Source organism: Microplitis mediator, chromosome 2 (genome assembly GCF_029852145.1).
Source record: "Microplitis mediator isolate UGA2020A chromosome 2, iyMicMedi2.1, whole genome shotgun sequence".
Taxonomy (NCBI): domain Eukaryota; kingdom Metazoa; phylum Arthropoda; class Insecta; order Hymenoptera; family Braconidae; genus Microplitis; species Microplitis mediator.
The window spans coordinates 8231107-8258213 of NC_079970.1; the positions used below are offsets into that span (position 1 = coordinate 8231107).

Consider the following 27107-nt stretch of genomic DNA (forward strand, 5'->3'; position numbering starts at 1 on the left):
TAACATTATTCTTTATTTTTTATTATTACTAATATTTTTTCATAAACATTTATGTTTAATACCATGGTTTCTATCTTATCAATGTCTTACAATACATATATGAATATATAAGTGTATAAAAAGTACAAATAGTTCTGTTGGACATAATAATTCATACTGAAATCAAAATTTTTAGTTGTAGATGATTTGAATGAAATTTATAATTGACATTATTAATTAACTACGACTACCAGATGGCATTTAATGATGACACTTGATTTGCTATTCCTGTAAACAAATTTAATAAAAAATTTTTGAACATCCTCAGATAAATATTATCGTATTAAATATTTTTAAATTTCATCATCAAAAATAATTAACATAAATTTTACACACCACATAAATTATTTCCAATAGCAATATAAAGATATCCATCATTACCAAACAACGGTCCCCATGAATTTCTAACGATATAATAAGGTATTTTTCCAGTATTATCGTAACCGACTATTTGTACTGCATGATTTAACATTTTAAATGAACTGTCGCAGTGAAATTGAATTATTCCGCCTAAATAATTTTGCCAGGAAAGAGCATTTACTGCTGCTGCTACTGGTCCATGATTAACCAACACATCCAGCAGTTGATCTTCAGCATTTACAAAACTTTTAAAAATAATTTTAATTAATTGTTTAATTTACAAAAATTAAAAGTTTTTTTTCTCAATAAAAATGATAAAAATTATTATAAAATATAAAAATTAAATTAATGCTTTCTGCAATAAATTTAATGTTTATTTTTTTGTTTTACTGAAGTGAGCCAGATTTTTTTTGATAAAAATGTATTCAAGAAAAAAGTCACTGAAGTAGCTTTTCCTTGTTAAGTTATTTTAAAAATTTTAAATAGCTGACATTTCTAAATTAACTGTCAAATTTTGTCAATTTTCAAACTTTTCATCGAGGCAATGATCGCCTTAAGAACGAGAGTTGAAAGTTTCATTAAATTCCAATAAAAACTATGGGAGCTATCAATATGACAAAGTGCGTTATATCCCACATATATATATATATATATAAACGGTTAAACTGGTGATATTTTTGAAACCAACTTGACGAATTATAAAAAAATTTAATGCAGTTCGTGTAAAAAAAATTCGTTCCAAAAATATTTCAAAAACGTTCCTGACAGTGAACTTCTAAAATTGAGACATTTTGAATTTTAGTTGAATATTTTTGGAACCTTAAAATAATTAGAAGTGTGAAAAATTCTCAATATGGACTTTTCTTGCGGGGTTTTATTTTTTAAGCAAAATTGATTTGAATTGACAATTTTGTGAGTTTATAAAAAGTTCACAATTCGTTCCAATCACTCATTTTTTGAACTATTTTTGAACAAGTCAAAACGTGAAAAAAAAAACTAACCTTCCAAAAAAGTTCTAATAAAAGTCAAAAAATGTTAATAAATATTTTCAAATCATTTTTATTGTTTTCGCCCCATTCCTGAATAATTCTGGTAAAAGTCGTAGATGTTCATAATTCCTTTTTTTTATTTATTTATTTATTTTGAATATAATGAGACTAAGTACGTTTAATAATTCAAAATTCATTACTTAGAAGTCACTCAACATTTTGGATACTTCTTTTTTAAATGTAGTATAGCTATTATCGAAAAATTTTGATTTTTAATGTTCTTCAAACCCAAAAAATTGCCAAATCAAATTATTTTTGCTCAAAAAAAAAAAAAAAAACACGCAGAAAAAGTCCTCTCTGGTTGAAAATTTTTCAAACTTCTAATTATTTTGAAGTTCCAAAAATATTCAACTCAAAGTACAGCATTGTCTCGATTTTTGAAGTTCACTGCCATGAACGTTTTTCGAACATGTTTGGAACGAATTTTAGTTACACGGGGAGTTGCACCATAAAGTCAAATACAATTATTTTTATTTTTATTCAAACTGTTACGTAATTGTAATGCAAGATAATTTCCGATATATCAAGTATCTGAAGAAAAAAAACTCAGTACACTCACCTATCACATGTGAAATCAGTAACTCGAACTGATGACTTTGGTGATCTGAATATAAAATTGATTAATCAATAGACTGATTACAGCGTTAATTAATTAATATATGAATGAATGTATCAATAAGACTCAAATTATTTTACCGTTCTAATGTACAAGTATCTGTTTTCCCAGTTACTGGATAAAGAGATTCTGTCAAGATTGATATTTGATTATCTACCAGCCATGATAATAGACTACAAATATCTCCACCTTCACAGCCAAAATTATTGTTACCGGCACAATCAATCATCTAGTAACAACGAATAACAGATGATAGATTAATAATTATTATCTGCAGTGCTACGATAATAAAAAAAAAAATGCGAGATAGTCATATCTCTATGATAAAATCAACTGAGCTGATTAAATTTGGTACCATTACAAAGACCTTGACTTAAATTTGTGCCTTTTCATGGCTTCAAAAATTTCTATGTGACAATTAGTTAGAAATCTTTAATTTTCTGAATAATTTTAAATATATTTAAATTTCGCGCTAAAAAATTCTCAGTCATTCGAATTTTTTTTTTATGTTCCAAAATATCTAAAATAAATTTTTTTAACTATTTAAAAATTGAATACTGAATTTTTTTTTTGAAAATAAAAAAAAATCTTTTTGGTAAGCCTAAAAAATTTAACCAGTTTTTTAACTTCCTGCTAGAAAAATTGAAAAGTTTCAAAGAAAGGGAAGTTATTGGTTTCGGCTCCATTATCGAAAACCGAGTTTTTAACAGATCACGACGTTTTGAGGTCCTAGGAAGCGATTCTGACTATTTTCAAAAAGATGCCCGAGTGTATGTATGCGTATCCGTGCGTACGTACGTATGTAAATATTCTGTAACTTTTGAGCGAATGAGCCAATTTGGTTTTTTAAGGTGGCGTTTGAAGCGACTCATTAATTCCAACAATTTCTAAGAAATTAAGCATAATCGGTACAGTATATTCGGTGATATTCCATAAATAAAATTTTTTCAAAAATGTTTTTTTTGGATAACTTGTAATGTACTCGATGGATTGATTCCAAAATCCAATCAGCTCTAAAACTTTATAAGCCGCGTTGAATGCCACTTCGACCATCAAAATCGGTGCATTTGTTAAAAAAAAATCGTTGCCGAAAGAATTTCGAAAAAGTGTTTTTTTCTAATAAAATCCAAATCTTTGAACTAATTGATGAAAGTTTTTTTCACGTTACTAATTTGGAAACTGCAACGAATGTGACTTTGAATGTCGAAATCAGTCCATTATTTCAAAAGATATTGGTTATTAAAAATAAAAAAAAACAACAATTTACTTTATTTTTTCCGGATAGCTCATAATATTATTTATCAAATGTTTCAAAATTTGTATTAATGTTAGAAGTCAAAAGACTCCGTCAAATGCCTTTTTGAACGTCAAAATTGGTTCATTATTTCCAAAGTTATTGCTGATATAAAATTAAAAAATAACGATGTACTTCGTTATTTTTTTTTTGTTATCGTTTATTACTTGAATTCTCGCAATGTAAGATGCGACATTGCTATTTTCAAGCTTGAAGAGCTCAGAAATATATTAACAAAAGTATTTTCGGGCTTAAGAACTCGAAAACAGCGGTAAGTTTTAGGGCTGCCCCGCAGGTTCAAGCGGTTTTCAAATTTTTTCGTATCTTTCACCGTTTTTGATATTCAATAGAAAAAAAACTACGAGAGAATTAGACGTCAGTAATAAAAAAATGTAAGTGTTTGTTGAGTTGTTTGAGTATTTTATGATTATAAAATTATAAAAATCAACAAGTTTTAAGATAAACGATAATATTTTCCCCATTAGCTTTAGTAATAGTAAAAATTAATAAATGTCTGAGTGATTTGATAAACAATTTTATTTAAAAAAAAAAGTAAATTTAGTAGCGATTCTCGAACAGTCATGCAGGGACTGCAGGTTACTAGTTATTATTATACTGCCGTGCTAACCACAGATGTGGTAACTTGTATAGAAATACCATAGTAAGTTACCACTTCTGTGCTTAGCACGGCAGTATATTTATTATTGACTTGGATGTATTTAATATAAACAATAAACGAATTTAAAAATTACCTCCTGGACACTGTAAGATGTGAGTGTATGATTTTTAATAGCAATCATTGATTCAATACATTCAACAGTACTATAAGCCCAACAAGCCCCACAATTCCCTTGGCTTTTAACCGGTGTAACAACTCCCTTTGTCCTCCAGTCGAGTCTCGGCGGTATTCTTATCGCTCTCTCGTACCGTATTAAATTACCCTCAGGACTGTAATTCTTTTGACGCATAAAACGGTCAATTCGATGTCTCTCAGCACGATTCGATATGTCTTTACGTAATGCCAGCTTTAAAAATTCATCTTCCGATAAATCTGAATACTCTGTCGCTCCAAAATACGCGCTCTCCTTCGACGTTCTTAACTTATTCATTTTCTCTATACCTCGGAGAGAAATCTATTAGCAATTTAAATTAAATAAATCTTTAAATACATCCTTATTAATTAAAATACTATTTTATTTATTATTATTATTATTATTATTATTATTTATACGGATAAATTTAATTATTTATAGATTACTTACTTGAAAATGTTTAAATCTTTTGTCATACTCGATCGGATCATGACGATAAGATTTATTGTAACGCACAATGTAACTCTCAAATAATCGTATGTCATCATCAATAGTATTTGATGATGACGATGACGGTACTCTGATAGGAATAACCAGAAAGCAAAGACTTATCATAAACACAGACACCGCTACCGTTCTCCACTCCATCATGAATGGGATTCATTTTCCTCAGTAAGCCTAAGGCTTCTCAGACTCTACTTATATTTACTACCAGTAACTTGAGTATTTGTATCTCAAGTGTTTCCACTACACTACTCAATTGTAAGTCGGTATATGTAATAAAGTATAATAAAAAATGTTTTTATTATGATATAATTAAACGACAATTACTCTACTGTAGTCTACGTAAACGTAAATCGTATCTTTAATTTTATAAAAAGTCAATTTAAAAAAAAAAAGGAGGTTTATCTGAAAGATAACGATAACCAGCTCAAGATATTATTTTCGACCCGTATGATTTTACAAACGTTTGAAATAATTGACAATTAAATAAACAATTATCCACAATTTATTATTGAAACATCCACAGACCATAACATTTAATTATCTATAAGATTATCATTTTTCTTATAACTTTAATTAACCATTTAAACAATAATAATTATAAATAATACAATACACACTTGCAAGTCGATGACAAACAGTGCGGGAATCTCAAACTTTATATTGACAGCTATAATTTATATATATTTGAATATTGTAATTATTAAATAATAAATTTAATGATCAGTAAGTCGACTGTTGAATATTTTTAACAATCGGCGATGCGATGTGTAACAAAAGTGCGAAGAATAAAATAAAATAAAATGATTAAGTTGCGTTAATAATAAAATAAAAGATTATACCGGATATGTGAATGTGAATAAAATGTTTTGAGTTGTTTCACAATATATTTTTGTACTGCAAGTAGTATATACACCACCAACACACACACACACACAAAATTTAAACACTCGCCCATACAAAAAATTTCAGTAATAATTTACGAGTGTGAATGTAGCAGACATCAGACAAATTTAAAATTATAAATAAATAAAGGAAACAATTAAAAATCTAATATTTATAAAAAATTCACTTATTAATTTTGAAATTTTTAAATGCGCATTTTTTTAAATTATTTACTCTATTTATTTATAATTTAAATTTGTCTAATGTTTGCTACATTCACACTTATAATAATATGTGAGTGTGAATGTAGCAGACAATTTAAACTTTTTTAATAAATGAATAAAATAAGTAGCGTAAAAATTTAAAAATGCATGTTTAGATAAATGCAAAATCCGTACGCGCATTTTTTAAAATTTTATTATTTCAATTAATTTCTTTATTTATTTCAAATTTATCAATTGTCTGATGTCTGCTATATTCACACTTACAATAATTTATAATTTTTTTTATTACTAAATCGCGTCATTAATTTCAAAAAGACTTATATTTTTATATGCCCTTTTGGCTTTAGTCACTAAGTTTTAAACCAAAGGGGTGCATAATTTTTTTTTAATTCCAAATCATATTGTAGACTTACATGATCCTGAAGTTAACAGACAATAGAAAATTTTCAAATTTTTTATTCAACAAATCAGCTACAAAATTAAGAAAACTTAAAATATGCACATGTAGAAAATTTTAAAAAACTGCGATGAAATTTTTTTTTATATTTTATAGATTTGAGAAAAATCAAAAAATTACTGTCGTCGGCTAACTTCAGTATCGTAGATTTGTTCTGGAACTCAATTTTTTTTTTTTTTCAATTTTCAAATCGAAGCAATAAAATAATTTTGCAAGACGATTGGCAATGAAAAAAAAATGATACGTTCTTTTAAAAAAAAATCAAGTCTTTTTGGAATTAGTAACACGAAATATATGAGACTGAATTTAAATAATTTAACATAAATTTGCTATGAGTCTGAGAAATTAAATAATTATTTCTCGTTGCACCAAATTTTATTAATTGTTAATATTGCAATATAAAAATAATAATTACCATTAAAAATGTTTTTTTTTATTGCAATAAAACATAATAGATCCGTAGACAAGTTATTAATTTCAATTGTCTAGGAAAATTGTTTGATAAAAAAAAAAAACTAATAAATTCGTTTGTTAATTTTGATGTAATAATCAAAATTAATAATTATTGAGCTTGAATTTTGTTATTAGAACTTAACGCTCATGTTAATAACCACAATATTTATAAATATGTAGTTTAAAATTATACGAAATTGTAAAATGTGAGAAAGTTTATAAATTTAGTTTAAATATATATCCTTAATTATTATCAATATATTAATATTTAAATATTATTTGTGTAGATAAAATTGTTCGAACGATTGTACTGTAAAAATTACGCTTGTAAATAGGTTTCATAATGGATAAAAAAAATTGATTTGGTTTAAAAAAAAAAAAATAAAATACAACTGTTACTCAAACTCACGGGGAAATAGATTAAGGTTACTGAGGAACAGGATTTGGAGTCATTTGTTGGGTGACTCTAAGAAGACCATTTATCAGCCATCTGACCATCCCGGGCATTGATGGTCGTGTTGACACGGAACTGAGTGCATTTCTCAATTCGTGGAAGATATTGCGTGTAAAGTGATTTCTTCGTGACGATAAACGCATTTTGAAAAATTGATAGTATACGAATGGTGTCAACAAACCAGCACGTCCACTGAAAATATGTATAATTTATAGATTAATAATTTATAAATATAATCATATACTATTTGAAATTTTTTTTTTCTCAATAATAATAACTGTCATTGAAATTTAATTGACATGAAGATTAAATCAAAAAGAGATTCGGCATCCGAAATTTCTCATTACTTCGTTATTTTGAAGTTGCAAGATAAAATTGAATTTAAAATTAATTTTTTTTGACATTTCTAATGAATTTTGAGCTCGAAAACCGCCAAAAATAAAGGGATTTGAAAATTTAAACTGCCACCTTTTCCAAAATACTCTACCAATTTTAAAATTTTTGAATTTGATGAAGATAATTGCCTAGAAAATAAATATATAAAATTTCATAATCATCCGTAAAAAACTTTCAAAAATATGATATTTTTACCATAACATAAAAGTCAATCATGTAACTTTGAACCTTTACTAAAAATTGAGATATTATCATAAAGTAAATAACAAAAAAAGAAAAATACACCTTATTTTATCAGCTATGATAAATTTGTTACCCAATAAGATAAGGATACATGTTTCCGTTAAAAAATTATTAAAGAAAAACACGGCGGAAGTCGCGTTTTTCGTTCATTTAAAAATTGTAAATCGCCACCATTTCTAAATTAATTGACAGATTTTTGCTCATCTTTGAACTTAACCGAGCTAATCATTCATAGAATAAGTCTGCTTAGTTTCATTAAGATTCGTTTAGAATTGTAGGCAGTATCATCGCAGCAAGGCGCGTTATATTACATATATATACACATATAAACTTTTGAACTAATGGTATTTTTGGAACCTACTCGACGAATTATGGTGAACTTATTTGGAAGTTCCACCATGAGGTCAAATGTAACAGATATAGTTCTATGAAATCTACTAAAAATAGTAAATGACGTGATTAAAATTTTTATTGATTCATGAGTGAAATGTAAAGTATTAAAACAATTAAGTATATAAATAAAAAAAATTTACAATATTGGTATTTCATATTTCTGACTGAGTTGAACTTGTCAACAACTTCAACGAGTCGCTTTTAAATTTAATGATCCTGAAGTAAGAAGACAATTAACAATTTTTGAATTTTTTTTGCAACAAATGAATTACAAAAAAAAAAACATGAAGGGCTAGTTTTTCAAATCAGGTTTATTTTTATCCGGGTTTAAATTAATTTTACTAGTATATCCATACATTAATAATATATAGAGATACCAGCAATAATAATTTAAACCCGGATTAAAAAAAAAAGATTTGAAAAACTGGCCCTAAAAATAGGCACATGTAGAAAATTAAAAAAACTATAGGTGCAATTTTTTGATATATTTTTTTTTTTAATAATTTTTGGTATAGTCTGTAATATACCGTGTCTCGGGAACAATCGAATAATTAACACGCTAAGATCTAATAAAAAACTACGTAATTAATGGACCGTACAATAGAATAGCTAACCAAGTCAACGAGTTCAATTCGGACATCGATTTTTTTCGGTGGATCTCTTCCGGTTATTCACTCAAATATTAAAAATCTTTTGAATAATTGATCAAGTTTTTTCTTTCCTCAGTCAAAAACGTCAAAGTTTTATTATAATTGAATATGTTTCTACTTTCAAGTCATAAGTTTTCTTATACTTGTAACTATATTTTGTAACCAGTTGTATATACCCGATTGGCGTACGATATTGATAAATAAATAAATAAATAATCTATCGTTTCTATAAAAAATCTAAAAATTATTAGACGTCGGTTAACTTGAGTATCATTTAAATTTAAGGGCGTTCTTAGGCAACCCCCTCCCCCTTCTTTATTAAATATATCCAATAACTTTGAATTTTTACTGTATTAAAATTTTATAAATTAATTTAAAAAAAAATGTAATCTCTAATTGAAAAAAAGGACAATGTAGTAAAAATTTCACTAGATTATAGATTTTTTTTTAAATTACTTAGAATTGTTATCAATTTAAAATGAACACAGTATTGAGAAAATAAATTACAGTAAAATCTTCATGCCAAATTCATAATTAAAAATGTCAAATTTCGCAGACTTAATCAAAATTATTGTGAAGTTGACAGACAAATTAACAATTCTTGGATTTTTTTTCCAACAATCACATGTCAAAAAAATTAAATTAAAAATATGCACATGTAGAAAATTTAAAAAACTATGGGTGCAATTTTTTCTTATATTTTTTTTTATAATTTATCGTTTTGAAAATAAAAATACCAAAAATTATTAAACGTCGGCTAACTTCAGTATCATAAATCGGAGGGCATCGTCTGAATTTCTTTCAAAGTAAAATTTTGAACAGATGCTACAGCAGCTAAATTTTTAACCAGCATATACTTACGTGAAGACTAGAATAACTGTAAGCGGTAGGATCATGATTTCCAACAATCCACAAAGACGTAAAATATTGCGTGATTGAAATTCAACTATAGATATCATAAGGCGAGCCGGCCAGCAGCTATTTTGTCCGAGTGTCTATTAAAAAAATTAAATTGCAAGTCATTAATTCAACTGCTCGTGTTGCACAATATACTAGTATTTTTTCTGATGAAACAAGAAATTTTATTTATTTTTAATTCAATAAATTAAGTTTTTTACTCACGTCCAATAATGCAAGAGAATAACTCGCCGCATGTAGTGTTGCAAATAATAGAACCGGTATCAGAACCACTGTATCAGTAAATTAATATAAATAAATTAAGGAAAAAAAATCAACGTCACATGTAAGTTTGGCAACTCATTAACCGAGGTGCATAATTAAAAAAATAATTACTAATGAGTTTAAATAAAATATCAGAAATGAATAAAAAATAAAATGTCATCATTAGACAGAAATGAATTTAAATTTAAAATAAAGTTACGAGCTTAGTCATCATTAATAATAGTTGTCATGATTGAAAGTCAAAAGGATACTTGTCACAGGTGACACATATAAAAATATTATTGAGTAAAGTAAGTAGTGGCACGAGTCCTCCAAAAGTAAATCTTCAATAAATTGCATGTTGAGTCGAACAACTGGGACTCTTTGATGCAACCTGAGTGCGCTGGTAGCTGCACTACTCATCAGTGCTTTGTAATAGGCATTGTATGGATTTCTATGAATAAAATAAAGTAAAAATAAATTAAATTAACGAAAATGCGGTCATTGTAATCAGTTAATTAAATAAACATACCCAAAGAGTGGAATTAAAAATGCAACGGTAAATAGAATAGTAAATACTCGGGTGGCCCAAAGTCCAGCATTGATTTTATTTGCGAGAATGTGTTGTTTTAATGCTCCCCAGCCTTTTTCGACCTGGGGTGAACTGTCAGCAGACCCTGAGCTAGGACTGTCGGCCATTCTGTAATAAATAAATTAAAATTATGATTGAAAAGTCCATTGAATTGAATTAAATTGGAATAAATATATTATTAATTAGACGGATGAACTTTAATCTGACAGCCATACATTTACAGTTATGGAGAAATCGCCAACCTAGCCCTACTTTTCAATGCAATAAACCGAGAAATGCTTACGTGTGTAAAAGTGAAATTATTAATGACCCAAAAAAATAATTGTAAATACAGAAGAATATTAAATTTTGATAAAATAATTATTTTACAGTAAATACTTACTCTATATTACTGGATGTACTGAATAATAGATTTTGTTGTAGACAATATAGCAATTAAATGAGCTATTGTACTATCTAATGTTATTAAATTGACCAGGATGAAGTGACAACATAAAACGTGTAATACCTGGCTTGGCTTCTATTTCAGTGCTCCGACTTGAATACAGAAAATTGTGACAATCAGTCTCATGGTCGAGTCATCATGACGGGTTTTGCTTAGACATAGTCGTTGACACAGGCAGATGGTGCTTTTTATATGCCATCAATCGATAAGACAGGAATAATTATTGTTTTTATTACTCTGATAGCCACCCCTGATAACCAGGGTTTCTCGTACAAAAGTTGGTATTCATGATAAAAAAAAGTCGATAATGTTTTTTCTTACAATTTCAGAAGGTAAGCAAATTTATACATAAAATTGTCTACAATTTGACGGTAAAAAAATACTTAACAATTTTTCAAGTGAAATTAACAATAAATTGACACAAAATTTGCTTAAAAATTAACGACGACTTTTTTCTAGTCAACTTGAAGTAAATTTGCATTCTAATTCGGGCAGTAAATTTACGTCAAACTCAATAGCAAGTTGCATACAAATTGTCGTAAAAAATGGAAAAGTCCGAAGTTGACGGAAATTTGACGAAAGATTCAACGAAACTTTTGTAAAGTAAACTTTTGCTAAAGCAAACTGTGCTATTAGGGAATAATAAAATTTATGCCGAAAATATATGCCCGTTACAATTATTTTTACATACTCAATCAAATTAATAAAAATAAAAATAAATTTTATTACATCAATTAAGAGATCAATTTATTTTTGTATCAAAAAAATATATGCAGATAATTTATAATTTTTCATTTACATTTGAAATAAATTTTTGATATTGATTGAGAAATCCAAATATCGGAAAATAATTAGAAATTGAAATGATTAGCTTGTTAGGCACAAACACTAGGTGGCGAAAATTTAAGTTTTCTCGCAGATACTCATTCTTATGGTCACTAGTCTAGTTTTGTGCAAACCATCGTAAATCTGTTGAAGAGTACTTAAAAACGTTTAAACAAAAAATTTTTACATTCACTACTCGCCGAATGGCATATCACGTATCTCACCTGGAAAAATTTTGCTGATACGACTGAAGGAACATCACAGCGTTGTGTTGATGTCCACTACACACTGAGAATTCAGTCTCACAAAATTTTTTTGAACATCTTAAGATTTTATTGGAAAAGACATACTTATATTATTTAATTTATCAAATTAAGAATTTCTTTTTTTTCATCTAAGTATTAATTAACTGTGTTACTTGTTTCTATAAACTTAAATATGCTTATTATTCAATAATATATGACGTTAATCGCAATCGTAATATATCTTCATTATTTCTTCGTTTAATATCGGCTTTTGCTGAATAATTAAGCAAAAGTTTTCAGTAATCTCTACCTACTTCAAGGCTAATTTTTTCAACCATTTGAGTTTGGATTTTTTTAACTCCCAAATTATATTTTTCAAATTCAAAGAAAATACAAAAACTTGATGTATCTGAATAAAAGGACCCAAAAGTCTCGGTCAGTTATTGTAGTAATACTGAATAGATAGACAATATCGGTCCAGTATTGATAAAATACTAATGCACTCATTGTAAACAGCTGTGTAACGGTATCCGTGATTGTTCCTTCTGCCGGATACACAGACGTACCTCCTTCAAAAAGTCCAATCACTTGGGGCGACAGATAAAATTTACAAGAATTCAACACTTCGCTCTCTGAGTTCGGGTTTTAACAATTCTGACTAACGTATCCACGCCCGGAATAGTGTCGTCGCCTCAGACACCTAGCGGCGCATAGCGAACTAAAGTATCGCTTCTTGCCTCCCGCTATCATTTTCCCACCACGCTCTTCACTTTCATTCTCCGCCTGTATAATTTTCATTGGCATAGCGTTTGTTTTATTTTAATATGTTTTTTTTCTATATATTCTTGATGTTGAATAATTAATAGGTAACTGAATTAATATAAAGATACTTAAAAACTATTTTTTTTTAAATAATAAATAATAATCAATTATAAAATAATATTGAAACAGGGGAATATTAATGACATAAAAATATTCATAAAGTAAAATATTTTCAACACCGAAAAATATTTTAACACCGATAAAGAATATTTACACCGGCGGCTGTGTTATTTTAACCCCGCTTTCGGTGTTGAAATTTAACACCGAAAATTTTAACACCGCCTGGACTTACCTTGATTTGGTTTTTACAGTGTTGTAATTATATTTATAATTTCCATTGTTTGCCATTTAAAGTTTTTAAGACCATAGTCTACACTGTAGCAGCCCGTTTTGCTGGCTTTCTTATAATTGACTTTAAGGATTATTAGTTTTATTTGAAAATAACATCCTATATACTGAAAGTTTGAAACTAATAAACAATAATTACCAAAATAAACAAGTAAATCGAAACAACAGAAAATCGTTAATTAATATGGAGAAAGACTTTTTACACCAAGTATAGCAGTTTGATGGACATCTCCTATTTTTTCGCTCAGTGGTATACCTTCGAACGTAAGTGCATTAAAACTCACCTCAACGAGTTTATCAAACTCAAATTTATCTAACAATTTTTGTGCATACTCGGATGTCATTATCGTTACCGCAATACTGGGAATATCATCAGCATTAGTAATCGATTTTCCGTCAATATCAACTGATGTTTTTACTGGTATTCCTTTGTATAATTGTCTTCCTAATTCTAATGACGATGATACTAATAATCCAGCAATTCCTCTTCGCCGATAATCCTGTCTAACTGCTAAAAACGTCATTTCCATAATACAATCAGCATCATAACGTTTATAAATATCTGCTCTTGATCTAATATTAAAGTAAACATCTGCATAACATTTTGATGCATTGTGCTCGAAACTATCTCTATATATTTCTAACTCGCTCTTTTCATTTCCAGTTTTGGGTTTCTAAAAAAAAAGTAAAAAAAATGTTTCATATATTTGAGCAGGTTAATAATTTTAGTTAGCAAAAGATTAAAAATGTTTTACAAGTAGTTTGTTGAAAATAGTGCCAACGACTTCGTTAGTAAAAGCATTTCTTGCAACAATTGTGATTCCATCTTTAACAATATCTAATGCCAGTTGTTCCACTTCTTCCGATGCTCCACGTTCAGATAATAAATCACAACCTTTGCAAATATTTTCATCAGGGAAATAAGAATTTCGTACAATATTTAAGGCACCATCTAATGTCTTAGACGTAAGTGATTCGAATACAATATCTCCATCTTCTGTTGACCCCCATATCAAGGGACAATTACTAAAATAAATTATAATAATAAAGAATATATTTTAAAAGCTCAATAGATTATTTTCACGTTTCATCATGACATGTTACAGTTCATATTTGAATGTTAATATTTCAGACATTTTTTCACACAAAAATTAAAAAGAAGCCGACAGATAAGTAATTTTGAAATTCTAATAAGAAATATGTCAAAGTACTTACAAATTTCCAAAACTGCTTGCATCGCAGCCACAGTTACCGCAATTACAATCACCGCTATTTTCATTAACGTGACCACCTGACCTACCTTTACAACAGGCTGATAAACTGCCGACCATCATAACTATCAAACATGCTATTGATGAATCCATCTTAAAGTTCGTTCTTAATGACAATATCGGAAAAATGATTTATCTGCTTTGTAGTTTCGAATTGTTATAACTGTTATAAGTTATTAATTAAATCTGCAAGTATGTTTATACATATATATGTACTTGTTTTTATTATGTTAAATTATTATCTGTTAAATTGGTGTTCGTAAAAATATTTCGTGGATATTTAAAAAAAAAAAATTTGTGTTAATTCAACTGTACTTATAAGCAGTACAATTGAAATAACAGTGTAACTTATTTATTGTTTTTCATTAAATGAAAAAAGCGTCAATGAAAAATAATAAAAAACCATATTTAAACAATCAATAATTTCAAAAGATAAAAACAAGTTAAATATACATATATATATAAACATGGAGGTTTTATTAATGGCTCATAACGATTCGAAATTACAAAGCTGTCATAATTATTAAGCTTGCAAGTGAACAACTTCTTCGTAATAAAAAATATAATAAATATTTCTCGTGAACGGATAAAATATTTTTACGGTATCATTTTTACGGTATCATTTAGAAAAAAAGTCAAGAAATGCATTTATCAATAGCATGTTCGATAGCTGTCATGGTCATCAGCCTATTGGTCCATTGTAGAGGTAGTTCTCGTGGTAACGTTAATGGAGACAGCGGTGATTTTAACTACAGTAACTGTGGCTGCGATGCAAGCAGTTTTGGGAATGTGTAAGTACTTTGACATATCACTCAATTTATTTGAATTTTTAAATGACTTATATCGGTCGGCGTATTTTTTAATTTTTGTGTAGACAATGTCTGAAATATTAACATTCAAATATGAACTGTAACATGTCATGATGAAACGTGAAAATAATCTATTGACCTTTTAAAATATATTCTTTATTATTATAATTTATTTTAATTATTTTAGTAATTGTCCTTTGATATGGGGGTCAACAGAAGATGGAAACATTGTATTCGAATCACTTACGTCTGAGACATTAGATGGTGCCTTGAAGGTTATACGAACTTCTTTTTTCACTGACGAAAATATGTGCAAAGGTTGTGGTTTATTATCTGAACCTGGAGCTTCAGAAGAAGTTGAACAATTGATATTAAATGTTGCTAAAGATGGCATCAGTATTATTGCAAGAGATGTGATTACAAATGAAGTCGTCGGCACTATTTTCAACAAACTACTTGTAAATGATTTTCAATCACTTGTTAACTAAAATTATTAGTTTCCTTAACTTTATCTAAACGTTTTTTCTTTTTTGTAGAAACCTACAAATGGAAATGAAAAAAGCCAGTTAGAAATATCTCGAGAAAATGTTAAGCACAAAGCATCGAAATGCTTTATAGATGTGAATCTAGATGTCGATTCAAGAGTGGATCTCTTCAAACGTTATAATGCCGATTGCATTATGGAAATTACGTTTTTATCAATTAGACAGGATTATCGACAAAGAGGAATTGCTGGATTATTGGTATCATCGTCATTAGAATTAGGAAGACAATTATACAAGGGAATGCCTGTAAAAACGTCAGTTGATATCGACGGAGTATCGATTGCCAATGTTGATGATATTCCTAATTTTGCCGCAGCGACAATGACATCCAAGTATTCACAAAAATTGGCAGATAAACTTGGATTTGTTAAAGTCATTGAAGTTAGTTTTAATGAAGTTCTATTCGAAGGTGTACCACTAAGTGAAAGAATAGGAGATGCCCATCAAACTGCGGCAATTGATGTTAAAAGCCTTTCTACAAATTAATTGACAATATTCTCTTGTTTTGATATATTAATTTATATGGGTAGTTAATGATCACTACCGGGAATAAATCATCAGGCATGATCAAGCCTGAAAAAAAATAATCACTCTAGTTATGTAAAAAAAAAAATAATAATAAAGTAATATAAAAAATAAACACATTGCATGCCTCGGACACAACAGCAATAGTGATCATAATTTTACTTAGCTACACTATAATAAGAAAAAAATTATTTAAAATGAGACTAGTTGGACGTCAATTGAGATGTTTGTGTGTGAGGAAGATATCTTTCGAAAACTCAATTAATCAGTCCAATTTTTTTTTCAATAGCTCCAGGTTTTAGTAGAATAGAAGCCTTTTGAATATCACTGCTGTGTAGTCCTCGTTTATTTACTATCAATTAAAAACTGAAAGTGATGACGTTTGCTCGTTCACTAATACTGAATCCACCATTTTTTTCCCAAAAATGAAAGTAGGCATAAAATTTTATTACTGTTATTATAATGCGATATATGTTTATGTTACGTCCAGACAGACATAACATAGAACAGTCCCTTAATTTTGAGTCAAGACACTTAAGTCCTTTATTACTCGGGTAACGGGGACCACGTTATTTGGTGCCGAGCATGGATACACTCTAAAACCAAGTGTGTTACAAGTGTATTATTTAAAAACATATTAAATCGCGTTACAGATGCCATAAGGGCATATACCGGCAAAAGGTCCTGGTGAAAAGCCATAAGGGCATATAAAAAATTTTTTTTCGGGAATCGACGTAGTTTTGTCCGAAATGTGGAGAAATGCTAAAAAAAAATTTTATATGCCCTTATGGCTTCCGTGACCCACTTCGGATGCCAGAAGGGCATAGCAAAAAAATTTTTTTTCGGGAATAGATGTATTTTCATCCGAAATGTGCAGAAATGCAAAAAAAATATTTTATATGCCCTTATGGCTCCCGGGACCCACCTCGGATGCCATAAGGGCATATAAAAAAAATTCTGTTATTTTTTCTAAGTCCAAGAAAATTTTTAGTTAGGCAAAAATTTTTTTTTTGCATTTCTACACGTTTCATACAAAAGTACGTTGATTTCTGAAAAAAAATTTTTTTGCTATGCCCTTATGGCTCCCGGGACCCACCTCGGATGCCATAAGGGCATATAAAAAAAATTTTTTTCGGGAATCGATGTATTTTCGTCCGAAATGTGCAGAAATGCAAAAAAAAAAATTTATATGCCCTTATGGTTCCGGGGTGCCATAAGGGCATATAACTTGTTATATGCCCTTATGGCATCTGCAACGCGAAATGTGTTCTATGTTTAAGGCCATAAGCGAAACTATAGTTTTTTGTAGTCATTTGAAACACGTTTCACGGTGTATTAAATATCTATAGATTGCTTATGGCGTTTTAATGTTAATTGGGAAGTGTGTTAATTTTGACTACACACTTGGTTTTAGAGTGTATAGGTCAGGAATATGTATATTTTCTTAATGTTAAAAATAAAAATGTCAGGACTTACAGATACAGGTAGTTTATTTAGTTTTGAAGATGTTTGTTGTTACAATACAACAGGTGCTGGCTGCTGTGGCCTGGTGTTGGCTGGACAATGGCTGTGACACCCCGTGGCGAATTGGACCCTTTGAGTAGCGATGAATGGAGATGATCACGTCGAGGTTGGCTCTTCGTAAGTGGCACCGAATTGTTCACAATCACTTCGCTGAATTTAAAAGCCCAAATTCTCACCCGCACAGAAGGCTAGATAATTTCTAAATAAACTGCACTATTCGCGTAACCGCGCGTTCCGACCCGGAGCAATTATTGTGTAATGAAATGAATATCTTGGAAAAATATTATATTAGGCCCGTTTCCAAAAATAGGCAATAATTATACTTCGGATTTAATAATTGAAAAGTACTAACAAATTGCAATGGGAAATTGAACCGTATTTTAATAGAGATGTATCGAAAATTAGACTGCAGTCTTGAACCAAAAATAGATCTGATCGCTTCAGAATAGTTAGACGATATGATCGATGTAAAGAAGAAAAATAATATAAACTAAAGACAAAGACGAGGCGATGATATAGAAAAGACTTGCTCCTTATATATGCTCGGAGTCTTTGTTCTCCCTGGGGTGTTCATGGAGAAAGGGGGTGAACTCCCACTAGGTAGTGAGAATTACTTACGAGCGTAAGTATTCTAATTTTTCGGGGGACCAATGTGCATCCGGCTTATCGGTGGTTGGATGGACATTACGGCTCTATAATAAGGAGATAATCACATAGGTCCCTTAAACGTTAGAGTAACCAATCAGAAGATAGTGAGTGGCTATTCCCAAAACTGTGATCGTTAGAGAAGGGCGGATCAATATGGTCGTCAATATAGTGATAAGGTGAATGGAGGATCGAAGATGGAATACAATAGAGGAAGTGGCTGGGTGGTGTCATTTTGAGGGGAAGTATTCTATCCTGGGACTCGGAGCTAGGTATGAGAGTAGGAGAACGCTTGCCTGGCAACTGCAGATTTGGTGGTCAGGTAAGGTCATTAAGACGAAACGTGAAGGGTTGGGTCTTATCAATATCACGTCACGGTTGGTTGGCCACCAACTTAACAAAGGCTTCGATAGCTGAATTTTTATTGGCTGATGGGCAATTTAATGAATTCAAATTCTGTTGTCTAGTGGTTTACCGGTTGCGTTTTTATATATTCTAGCTAAGATACTCGTCTTGATATTGACACAGCTGCCCAAAAAAACTCATATCGAAGACGTTACTGCGATTTCATATTCTTTTATTACAGAGGAATAAATGTACTGTCGTGTATAAAAAGATATTAGAATATGGATCGACTTTTAATTGAACAAAAGACCGGATGCCGCATCGAACAGAGGCTAGTTAAATTTGGTGGCACTCTGCGGGAGGTAAAGAGTCGCGGTTGGAAACTCTTTGTGCTAGACTCTTAGTCACCGTTTAAGTTGTACCTCTGTTATGATTTTAATGTAGTAATGATCGGCTCACACAACTGCATTTGGGTGGTCTGATTAGAAATTCCTTTGTTAGCCTTCTGTACAGCTGTCGAAGATAAGAAGCAACAGAAAAAAAGACTACCGAACGAAGTTGCTTCGCGCGAGAAATAAAAAATTTTTATTCCGTATAAAATAAATTTTATTTTAAATATTTTCCCGCTTGATCTCGACGTAACATTTATCATCAAACTTTGATGAAAATTATTTATAAATTTAACTTATTCAATAACTATTACATGTCTATTTTAGTCTCAAATACCCGAGACGAAAAATCTGAATCTCGGCTAGTCTCTGAGTCTCTGATCACTCCCAGACTACAACAAGTCTTTCATTCAGAGATTCCAAGAGACTCTCAGAGACTAGCCAAGACTCATATTTTTTGTCTCCAAGTTCGTAAATCCATCGAATTTTAGGGTTTAGAATAATCATTTTACACATAGTGGTTGAAAAAAATTCAATCCATCGATATCATAATATCCATCAACTGATGCCGCAATTTTTATTAAAGATTTTAATTTATTTTTTGAAGCCTGACTTACTCCAGATGTTAAATAATTGATGTCAGAATATCCATAGTTATAATTGTGAATGCTGTTGCAGATATTACCATTTGATTTAAAGTCTCAAACTTCATATTGATATTCATTGGCACATTCGCTAAGTTCTGCGAGTTGGTCCGCAACAATTTACACAAGGCGTTCTAGCATTTGGTTACCCTTATTAAAAAAAATGATTTAATCCATGCTAAGTGTATATCTATATATTAGTCAATTCAAATAGTTATGAATCATTTCAAATCATTTTTCCTAATCAGGGTAAGCTGTACTAAATCTATAATTCTACAAATTACTAAATGTAAGTTAATTGGCAATTTAATCGATGTTAAATAAGATGACTATGGGGCATCAAGATGAATCGTGATTATCAGCCAAGTACCTTTACTAATGACGATTACGTCGGAGACGACTTTGTGCAATAAGATTACGGGATATCGACGCCGTTTACGCGGATCGTAGTAATCAAGTTTTGAACTAAGGCCCTGAGCCATGGTGCTCATACTTTTTATAAGCATCGTATGACATTTGATGGGGAATTTTCGATTATCATCATTGGTGAAAAGTGACAACAGTTTGTTATTTATTTGTTAAACTGATTGCACATATCCCAACAAGAATGTTTTATACAAAGCATCAATAAAGAAATCTTGTGAAATAAAATTATTTAGATTACTTTGTTTGATTAGATGATACTTTAAATAGTTTTGGTCAAAATAATTTTTGGAATTGTAAACCCTGTTTAAACAAAACGATTTACTCAATGATGGATGTATATGTATGTAGTATTAAAATCGAATCGTTTTGATTTGTTTTGAGTCATCTAATCGATTTGAATCGTTTTCTTTAATCAGTGATTATAATTTTCCTGTAATCAATTCTAAGAGTTTAGGAATACAGCCTACAATTTTTGCCGCAGCATTTATATTTTGCCGCCTTCATAACAATGGACCCCAAAGCTTATCGAATTAAAAAAAATCCCTTAGACTAAATGTCTTAAATAGTAACTCTTTAAAAAAGTTTATTAATCGAAACTACAGAATGTCATTTATTATAACTAATTTGTATAAAGATTTTTTGCACCGATTATAGCAGTTTGATTGGTATTTCCTATTTTTTCACTTAGTGATATTCCTTCGAACATAACTTCATTAAGACTCACTTCAAGGACTTTATCAAAGCCGAATTTATCTAGTAATTTTTGTGAATACTTGGATGACATTGTCGCTGCAATAAGACTAGGAATATTATCACCATTGGCTGATTTTCCGTTATTATTAACCGATATTTTTACAGGCATTCCATTGTATAATTGTCTTCCTAATTCTATTGAGGATGATACTAATAAACTAGCGATTCCCCTTCGTCGATAATCCCGCCTAGCTGCTAAAAACGTCATTTCCAAAATGCAATCGGCATTGTAACGTTCAAAAAGATCAACTCTTGATTCAACATTGATAAACGAATCTATAAAGCATTTTGATGCTTTATACTTTAAATTTGTTCTACATTTTTTTAATTGGCTAACTAAACTTCCAGCTCCAGGAGTCTAAAAAAAAAAAAGTAGATAAACGATCAGTTAAAATTAAGTGACCTGATAATTGTAGTTAACAAGAATTTAAAATTATTTTACAAATAGTTTGTTGAAAATAGTGCCCACGACTTCGTTTGTAATCACATCTCTTGCAACAATACTGAGGCCGTCTTTGACAATATCTAATACCAATTGTTCAGCTTCTTCTAATGCTCCAGGTTCAGATGATAAACCACAACCTTTGCACATGTTTTCATCAGGAAAGAAAGAAGTTCGTATAACATTTAAGGCACCATCTAATGTCTCAGGCGTAAGTGATTCAAATATAATTTCCCCATCTTCTGTTGACCCCCAAATCCAGGGACAATTACTAAAATAGTAATAATGAAGAATGTATTTTAAAGGCTGAAGAGATTGTCTTAACTTTTCATCATCACAAGTTACAGTTCATGTTTCAATATTAATATTTCAGACATTTTCTACACAAAAGTTAATCAAGATGCCGATCGATAAATCATTTGAAATTCCAATACATTAAGTAATATGTCAAAGTACTTACACGTTTCCAAAACTTGTTGCATCGCAGCCACTGTTACCATAAGTAAAATCACCGCTGTCTTCATTAACGTTACCACGAGAACTGCCTCTACAATAGACCGATAGGCTGATGACCATCGCAGCTATCAAACATACTATTGATGATAATTGCATTTTATAGTTTTTCCTTAACGATAACACAATAAAAATAATTTATCTATTCACTAAAAATATTTATTACTTTAATTATTACGAAGACGGTGTTTACTTGCAAATTAATTTATTATATCAGCTTTGTAATTTCGAATCGTTGTAAATTATGAATAAAATCTACAGGTATATATTTATGTATATACTTATTCTTATCTTTTTTAATTATTATCTGCTGAAATTTTATTTTAATCATTTTTCGTTGGTATTATTTTTTACGTTTAAAAAAAAACATTATCTATGTTATTTCAACTGTATTTGTGAAAATTGCAGTTGAAATAATGTGGATACTTGTTAATGTTATTTTCTTTAAATGAAGAAAATTTTAATGAGAAATTATTAAAAACAATATTGAAACAATGAATATCCAGGTCAAGAATAAAACTTGATTTAGACTTGGTTTACCAAGCCGAAATTTAGAACTGTTTTTAACAGACAAACTTGACTTTTTTCCGGAGATAAAGTACATTGAGTTTTCGCTTTGGTTTAGACTTAACTGGCTTACGTATAGTCACGATTTAAGACGAGAAAGTCCAAATCAAGACGAAATTGGCTCAGCAAGTTTAAAATGCGGCAAATTTACGATAAAATTACGGCAATTCATCATAAAATTTGCGGCAAAATTGCGGTTTTTCTACCACAATTTACCGTAATTCGGATCCACTAGGGATAGCTGTCGTGCTCGAAGTATGGACGAATAAGTTCAAACTAAAGAGAAAAAAGTTCCAAAAGTTAACCAAAATTTAATTTAAGTCGAAAAAGTTGAGATCTTATCAAAAAATCATCGGCAAATATAATATCGATAGCTTCAAAAGAAAATCAGGTGAAGCGAGTCTGAATCAAGTTTTATTTTTGACTCAAGTAATTTCAAAAAAATAGAAGAAGTAATATAAAGGTGTATCTACATGTCGGAATTATTAATAACATAATAACTTATAACAATTTGAAACTACAAAGCTCATACAATAGTTTAGTTTGCAAGCAAACATTGTCTTAATAATTATCAAAATAATAAATACTCTTCGAGAATATAGATGGAGTATTGTTTGGTATAATTATAAGTAATTGTTGAAATCGTAATTATAATTTTCCTTTCATCGATTTTCGGTTTCTAGAAATACAATTATACCGTAGCATCGCTTTTTAGTCGGCTTCCTAACGACTGACTCCATTGCTTATTGAATTATTGAAATAAAATCCCCTAGACTAAAAGTCTCATAAATAGTAACTCGCAAAATGAATTTATAAACCGAAACAACAGACTACCATGTACAAACTAATTTGTAGAAAGACTTTTTTACACCAATTATCGCAGTTTGATTAGTATTTCCTAAATTTTTCATATCTTTTTGAAAAGAAAAATCGTCGATTTTTTTGAATCAGTCTAATGTACATATACATATGTATGTACTTATTTCTATTATTGTGAATTATTATCTGTTGAAATGCTGTTGGTTAAAATTTTTCGTTGATATTTAAAAAAAAAAAAATCTGTACTTCAACTGTAATAAGGATGTATAATTTACAGTTGAAATATCAAGGATACTAATTTTTTTTTTTCGTTACATGAAAAAAGCGTCAATTAAAAATAATTATAAACTATAGATAAAGCATTGATAATTTCGAAGGCTAAAAACAAGGAACATATAGATAAACATGTAGGTTTTAGTAACAATATAACGGTTTGACATTAAAACTGATATGATAATTTCACTTGCAAGCAAATATCGTCTTAGGAATAATTGAAATAATAAATACTTTTTGTAACGAGATAAATTATTTTTTTTTTTATCATCATTAAAAACGGAAATTCAGCGATGCATTTATCAATAACATGTTTAATAGCTGAGATGGTCATCAGCTTATCAGTCCATTGTCGAGGTGAGTCGGATGGTTATGTAAATAACGATAGCGGTGACTCTAATTGCGGTAACAGTGGCTGCAATGCAAGCAATTTGGAAAATTTGTAAGTACTTTGATATATTATTTTATTTACTAGAATTTTTAAATCACTTAACTGTCGGCATCTTTGTTACTTTTGACTAATAAATGTCTGAAATATTGATATTAAAACATGAACTCTAAAATGTGATAATGAATAGTGATAATAATAAATTGAGGTTTTAAAATACAATCTTTATTATTATAATTTACTTGTATTATTTTAGTAGTCAACCTTTAACATGGGGGTCCACAGAAAATGAAGAAATTATATTCGAATCACTTACATTGGAGACATTAGATGGTGCCTTAAATGTTATACGAACTTCTTTTTTCACTGATGAAAATATGTGCAAAGGTTGTAGTTTATTATCAGAACCTGGAGCTTCAAAAGAAGTTGAACAATTGATATTAGATATTGCTAAAGATGGCATCAGTATTATTGCAAGAGATGTGGATAAAAACGAAGTCGTTGGCACCATTTTCAACGAACTAATTGTAAATGATTTTCAATCATTTGTTAACTAAAATTATTAGTTTACTTAACTTTATCTAAACGTTTTTTCTTTTTTGTAGAAACCTACAATTGGAAATGAAAAAAGCCAGTTAGAAATATCTGGAGAAAATTTTAAGCACAACGCATCAAAATGTTTTGTAGAAGTGAATATAGATGTCGAATCACGAGTAGATCTTTTTCAACGCTATAATGCCGATTGTATCATGGAAATGACGTTTATATCAGTTAGACAGGATCATCGACAAAAAGGGATTGCTAAGTTATTAGTATCATCGTCATTGGAATTAGGAAAAAAATTACTTAAAGGAATACCAGTAAAAACGTCAGTTGATATCGACGGAGTATCGATTGCCAATGTTGATGATATTCCTAATCTTGCCGCAGCGACAATGACATCCACGTATTCGCAAAAAGTGGCAGATAAACTTGGCTTTGTTAAAGTCATTGAAGTCAGCTTTAATGAACTGATATTTGAAGGTGTACCACTAAGTGAAAGAATAGGAGATGTCCATCAAACTGCTACAATTGATGTTAAAAGCCTTTCTACAAATTAATTGACAATATTCTTTTGTTTCGATATATTAATTTATATGGGTAGTTAATGATCACTACCGGGGATATATGATCATGCATGATCAAGCCTGATCGAACATGATTACTATAGTTATGTGAAAAGAAAGAAAATAAATAAACATCTCAACTTTTAATGAGTCAGTTTTCGGTATTATTCCATTAGCCAGTACTTACTACCCGAACAATATACTTTTGATCTTCTTCCCCAGGCGGGTCACGAACCCATGTTCAGCAGGTATGAAGCCCACCCTCTGACCACCCTATGAAACTTAGAATGGCAAAAAATTAAATATTTTTAAATTAAATTTTCATGAATTTATTTAATATTTTTTAAGTAATTGTTATGTCCGACTCCGCAACCTTTTTTAAAATTCATGTTGAACACTCCTAGGGAATAAATATTCCATTTTCTCATAAGAGAAACCAGGATAGGTTCAATTAAGCGATACAGAATGTCATACCAGATTTCTTTCTTCTGTCTTTCATTCCCTTATCCTTCTTAAGTTCCCCACTTACTTTTTACAACAATTATTCTAATGCGTGGTAACACTCACAGCTAGCATTAACTTAAATTGATTTGCGTCAACGGGACATATTATACGATGCACCTCACCAGAAAACCCCCTCTTTTCCAAACTCGGACCCCCATGGTTGCGGCGTTAAAAATTTTGAAGAGAAAATTACTCTACCGAGCACCGGCTTGCATTTCGGTTACCAGTTGATTAGTTTCAGCGAAGAGTCGCAATTAGGTACAGCAGTATCTTTCCAAAAATTTACGCATATAATTTTATTAAGAAAATAAAATTAGTAATCAAATAAAATAAATATATACATCTATATATTTATAACAAATATAAAAAGAAAACAAAGTAAAGAAAAGTTATATCAGTGAAAAATATATTAAAATATACAGCTCCAAGAAAGCAATAAAAAAAAAAGAAAGCAAGAAAGAAAGCAAACAAAAAAAAAGAATAAAAGTTTCCAAAAGAATAGTGTTCCCTGATTAAAAAAATGTATTTGACAGGATTAAAAAGGATTAAAATTTTAATACTTTCAAATCCTGCTAAATACTGTAAATCCTTTTTCAAAATTCACGATTAATCATATTAAATACTTTTTAATACTAAAATAATCGAAAGGAGTAGAAGGATTTGAAAGGATTTAACTAGCATTTGAAATTTCTAGTTCTATTGAATACTTTTTGATCCTGAAATAATGTTTTTATTTCGTTATCTTTTTAGGATATAAAAGGATTCAACCAGTATTTAAAATTTGTAATGCTATCGAATACTCTTTAATCCTGAAATAAAATTTTTATTTCAATATCTTTGTAACGATCGTTACAAATGGATCGCGATTTAACCGTGCTTTAATTTATCAATTCTTCTAAATTTTTTTTTATTTTTTATTAAAATAAGAATTTGACTGCGTAATTCAAAGCACACCCAATAATATGTATAAAAATGCGTATACGTATGTGTGAGGGTATATTCACATGTATATTCTTTCACATCTATAAATTCATCTAGCTCTTTTTGGGTATGTTCTGAATTCTCACCGAAAGAGTGTGTGAATACGAATGGTCAAGTCAGAAGAGTGAGAGAGAAAGGAAAATAAGAGTAACCAAGTAAGAAAACTCTGTATATCTCTCTCCCGCTATGCACAGCTGCACCGCTACGGCTGGTCCCTTACGAAGAGCTCACTGTCTCAATGTTTTTCACATGTCCAACGCGAGTCCCTCAAATCATCATAAATGTCACATAAATTCATTAAGATATTTCCGTGATCTAGTTTGAATTAAATTTTAATGTCTAAATCATATTAGCTTAAAAATTCTCCCTTA

General features: G+C 29.7%; 6 protein-coding genes across 6 annotated transcripts; 2 read left to right on the forward strand and 4 right to left on the reverse strand.

The window, feature by feature from the left end:
* Positions 1–126: 126 nt before the first annotated feature.
* LOC130664081 (cathepsin O-like) lies at positions 127–5029 on the reverse strand. Its single transcript, XM_057463793.1, has 6 exons — positions 4621–5029; positions 4111–4491; positions 2145–2293; positions 2008–2052; positions 376–644; positions 127–267 (listed from the first exon to the last, which is right to left on the reverse strand). The coding sequence occupies exons 1-6, from the start codon at positions 4819–4821 to the stop codon at positions 227–229; spliced, it is 1086 nt and encodes a 361-aa protein (XP_057319776.1). The 5' UTR covers positions 4822–5029; the 3' UTR covers positions 127–226.
* Positions 5030–5161: 132 nt separating this feature from the next.
* On the reverse strand, positions 5162–11120 carry LOC130664083 (Krueppel homolog 2). The gene is made up of 6 exons (XM_057463796.1): positions 10965–11120; positions 10523–10690; positions 10263–10444; positions 9952–10019; positions 9691–9824; positions 5162–7339 (listed from the first exon to the last, which is right to left on the reverse strand). The coding sequence occupies exons 2-6, from the start codon at positions 10687–10689 to the stop codon at positions 7120–7122; spliced, it is 771 nt and encodes a 256-aa protein (XP_057319779.1). The 5' UTR covers position 10690; positions 10965–11120; the 3' UTR covers positions 5162–7119.
* Positions 11121–11251: 131 nt separating this feature from the next.
* LOC130664082 (uncharacterized) lies at positions 11252–14781 on the reverse strand. The gene is made up of 3 exons (XM_057463794.1): positions 14483–14781; positions 14023–14293; positions 11252–13941 (listed from the first exon to the last, which is right to left on the reverse strand). The coding sequence occupies exons 1-3, from the start codon at positions 14629–14631 to the stop codon at positions 13447–13449; spliced, it is 915 nt and encodes a 304-aa protein (XP_057319777.1). The 5' UTR covers positions 14632–14781; the 3' UTR covers positions 11252–13446.
* A 229-nt stretch (positions 14782–15010) lies between these two features.
* LOC130663269 (uncharacterized) lies at positions 15011–17034 on the forward strand. Its single transcript, XM_057462396.1, has 3 exons — positions 15011–15329; positions 15535–15805; positions 15884–17034. Exons 1-3 carry the CDS (start codon positions 15181–15183, stop codon positions 16376–16378), a joined length of 915 nt encoding a protein of 304 aa, XP_057318379.1. The 5' UTR covers positions 15011–15180; the 3' UTR covers positions 16379–17034.
* Positions 17035–20955: 3921 nt separating this feature from the next.
* Positions 20956–22365, reverse strand: LOC130663465 (uncharacterized). The gene is made up of 3 exons (XM_057462708.1): positions 22046–22365; positions 21586–21856; positions 20956–21501 (listed from the first exon to the last, which is right to left on the reverse strand). Exons 1-3 carry the CDS (start codon positions 22195–22197, stop codon positions 21010–21012), a joined length of 915 nt encoding a protein of 304 aa, XP_057318691.1. The 5' UTR covers positions 22198–22365; the 3' UTR covers positions 20956–21009.
* A 1532-nt stretch (positions 22366–23897) lies between these two features.
* LOC130663283 (uncharacterized) lies at positions 23898–25418 on the forward strand. Its single transcript, XM_057462413.1, has 3 exons — positions 23898–24199; positions 24402–24672; positions 24751–25418. The coding sequence occupies exons 1-3, from the start codon at positions 24051–24053 to the stop codon at positions 25243–25245; spliced, it is 915 nt and encodes a 304-aa protein (XP_057318396.1). The 5' UTR covers positions 23898–24050; the 3' UTR covers positions 25246–25418.
* Positions 25419–27107: the final 1689 nt, after the last annotated feature.

What these genes read in the sequence shown, in the direction of transcription:
- LOC130664081 (XM_057463793.1), bottom strand. Translation starts at nt 4,821, where the DNA reads ATGATGGAGTGGAGAACGGTAGCGGTGTCTGTGTTTATGATAAGTCTT. An exon ending in GATACTTGTACATTAGAACG is followed by an intron (nt 2,053 to 2,144) that starts GTAAAATAATTT and finishes TTTTATATTCAG; the next exon opens with ATCACCAAAGTCATCAGTTC. An exon ending in ACTGATTTCACATGTGATAG is followed by an intron (nt 645 to 2,007) that starts GTGAGTGTACTG and finishes TATTTTTAAAAG; the next exon opens with TTTTGTAAATGCTGAAGATC.
- LOC130664083 (XM_057463796.1), bottom strand. Translation starts at nt 10,689, where the DNA reads ATGGCCGACAGTCCTAGCTCAGGGTCTGCTGACAGTTCACCCCAGGTC. An exon ending in ATATGTGTCACCTGTGACAA is followed by an intron (nt 10,020 to 10,262) that starts GTATCCTTTTGA and finishes TTACTGATACAG; the next exon opens with TGGTTCTGATACCGGTTCTA. An exon ending in ACAGTTATTCTAGTCTTCAC is followed by an intron (nt 7,340 to 9,690) that starts GTAAGTATATGC and finishes ACATATTTTCAG; the next exon opens with TGGACGTGCTGGTTTGTTGA.
- LOC130664082 (XM_057463794.1), bottom strand. Translation starts at nt 14,631, where the DNA reads ATGGATTCATCAATAGCATGTTTGATAGTTATGATGGTCGGCAGTTTA. An exon ending in GCAAGCAGTTTTGGAAATTT is followed by an intron (nt 14,294 to 14,482) that starts GTAAGTACTTTG and finishes AATTTATTTTAG; the next exon opens with TAATTGTCCCTTGATATGGG. An exon ending in CTATTTTCAACAAACTACTT is followed by an intron (nt 13,942 to 14,022) that starts GTAAAACATTTT and finishes CTTTTTTTTTAG; the next exon opens with AAACCCAAAACTGGAAATGA.
- LOC130663269 (XM_057462396.1), top strand. Translation starts at nt 15,181, where the DNA reads ATGCATTTATCAATAGCATGTTCGATAGCTGTCATGGTCATCAGCCTA. An exon ending in GCAAGCAGTTTTGGGAATGT is followed by an intron (nt 15,330 to 15,534) that starts GTAAGTACTTTG and finishes TAATTATTTTAG; the next exon opens with TAATTGTCCTTTGATATGGG. An exon ending in CTATTTTCAACAAACTACTT is followed by an intron (nt 15,806 to 15,883) that starts GTAAATGATTTT and finishes TCTTTTTTGTAG; the next exon opens with AAACCTACAAATGGAAATGA.
- LOC130663465 (XM_057462708.1), bottom strand. Translation starts at nt 22,197, where the DNA reads ATGCAATTATCATCAATAGTATGTTTGATAGCTGCGATGGTCATCAGC. An exon ending in GCAACAAGTTTTGGAAACGT is followed by an intron (nt 21,857 to 22,045) that starts GTAAGTACTTTG and finishes TTACTATTTTAG; the next exon opens with TAATTGTCCCTGGATTTGGG. An exon ending in CTATTTTCAACAAACTATTT is followed by an intron (nt 21,502 to 21,585) that starts GTAAAATAATTT and finishes TTTTTTTTTTAG; the next exon opens with ACTCCTGGAGCTGGAAGTTT.
- LOC130663283 (XM_057462413.1), top strand. Translation starts at nt 24,051, where the DNA reads ATGCATTTATCAATAACATGTTTAATAGCTGAGATGGTCATCAGCTTA. An exon ending in GCAAGCAATTTGGAAAATTT is followed by an intron (nt 24,200 to 24,401) that starts GTAAGTACTTTG and finishes GTATTATTTTAG; the next exon opens with TAGTCAACCTTTAACATGGG. An exon ending in CCATTTTCAACGAACTAATT is followed by an intron (nt 24,673 to 24,750) that starts GTAAATGATTTT and finishes TCTTTTTTGTAG; the next exon opens with AAACCTACAATTGGAAATGA.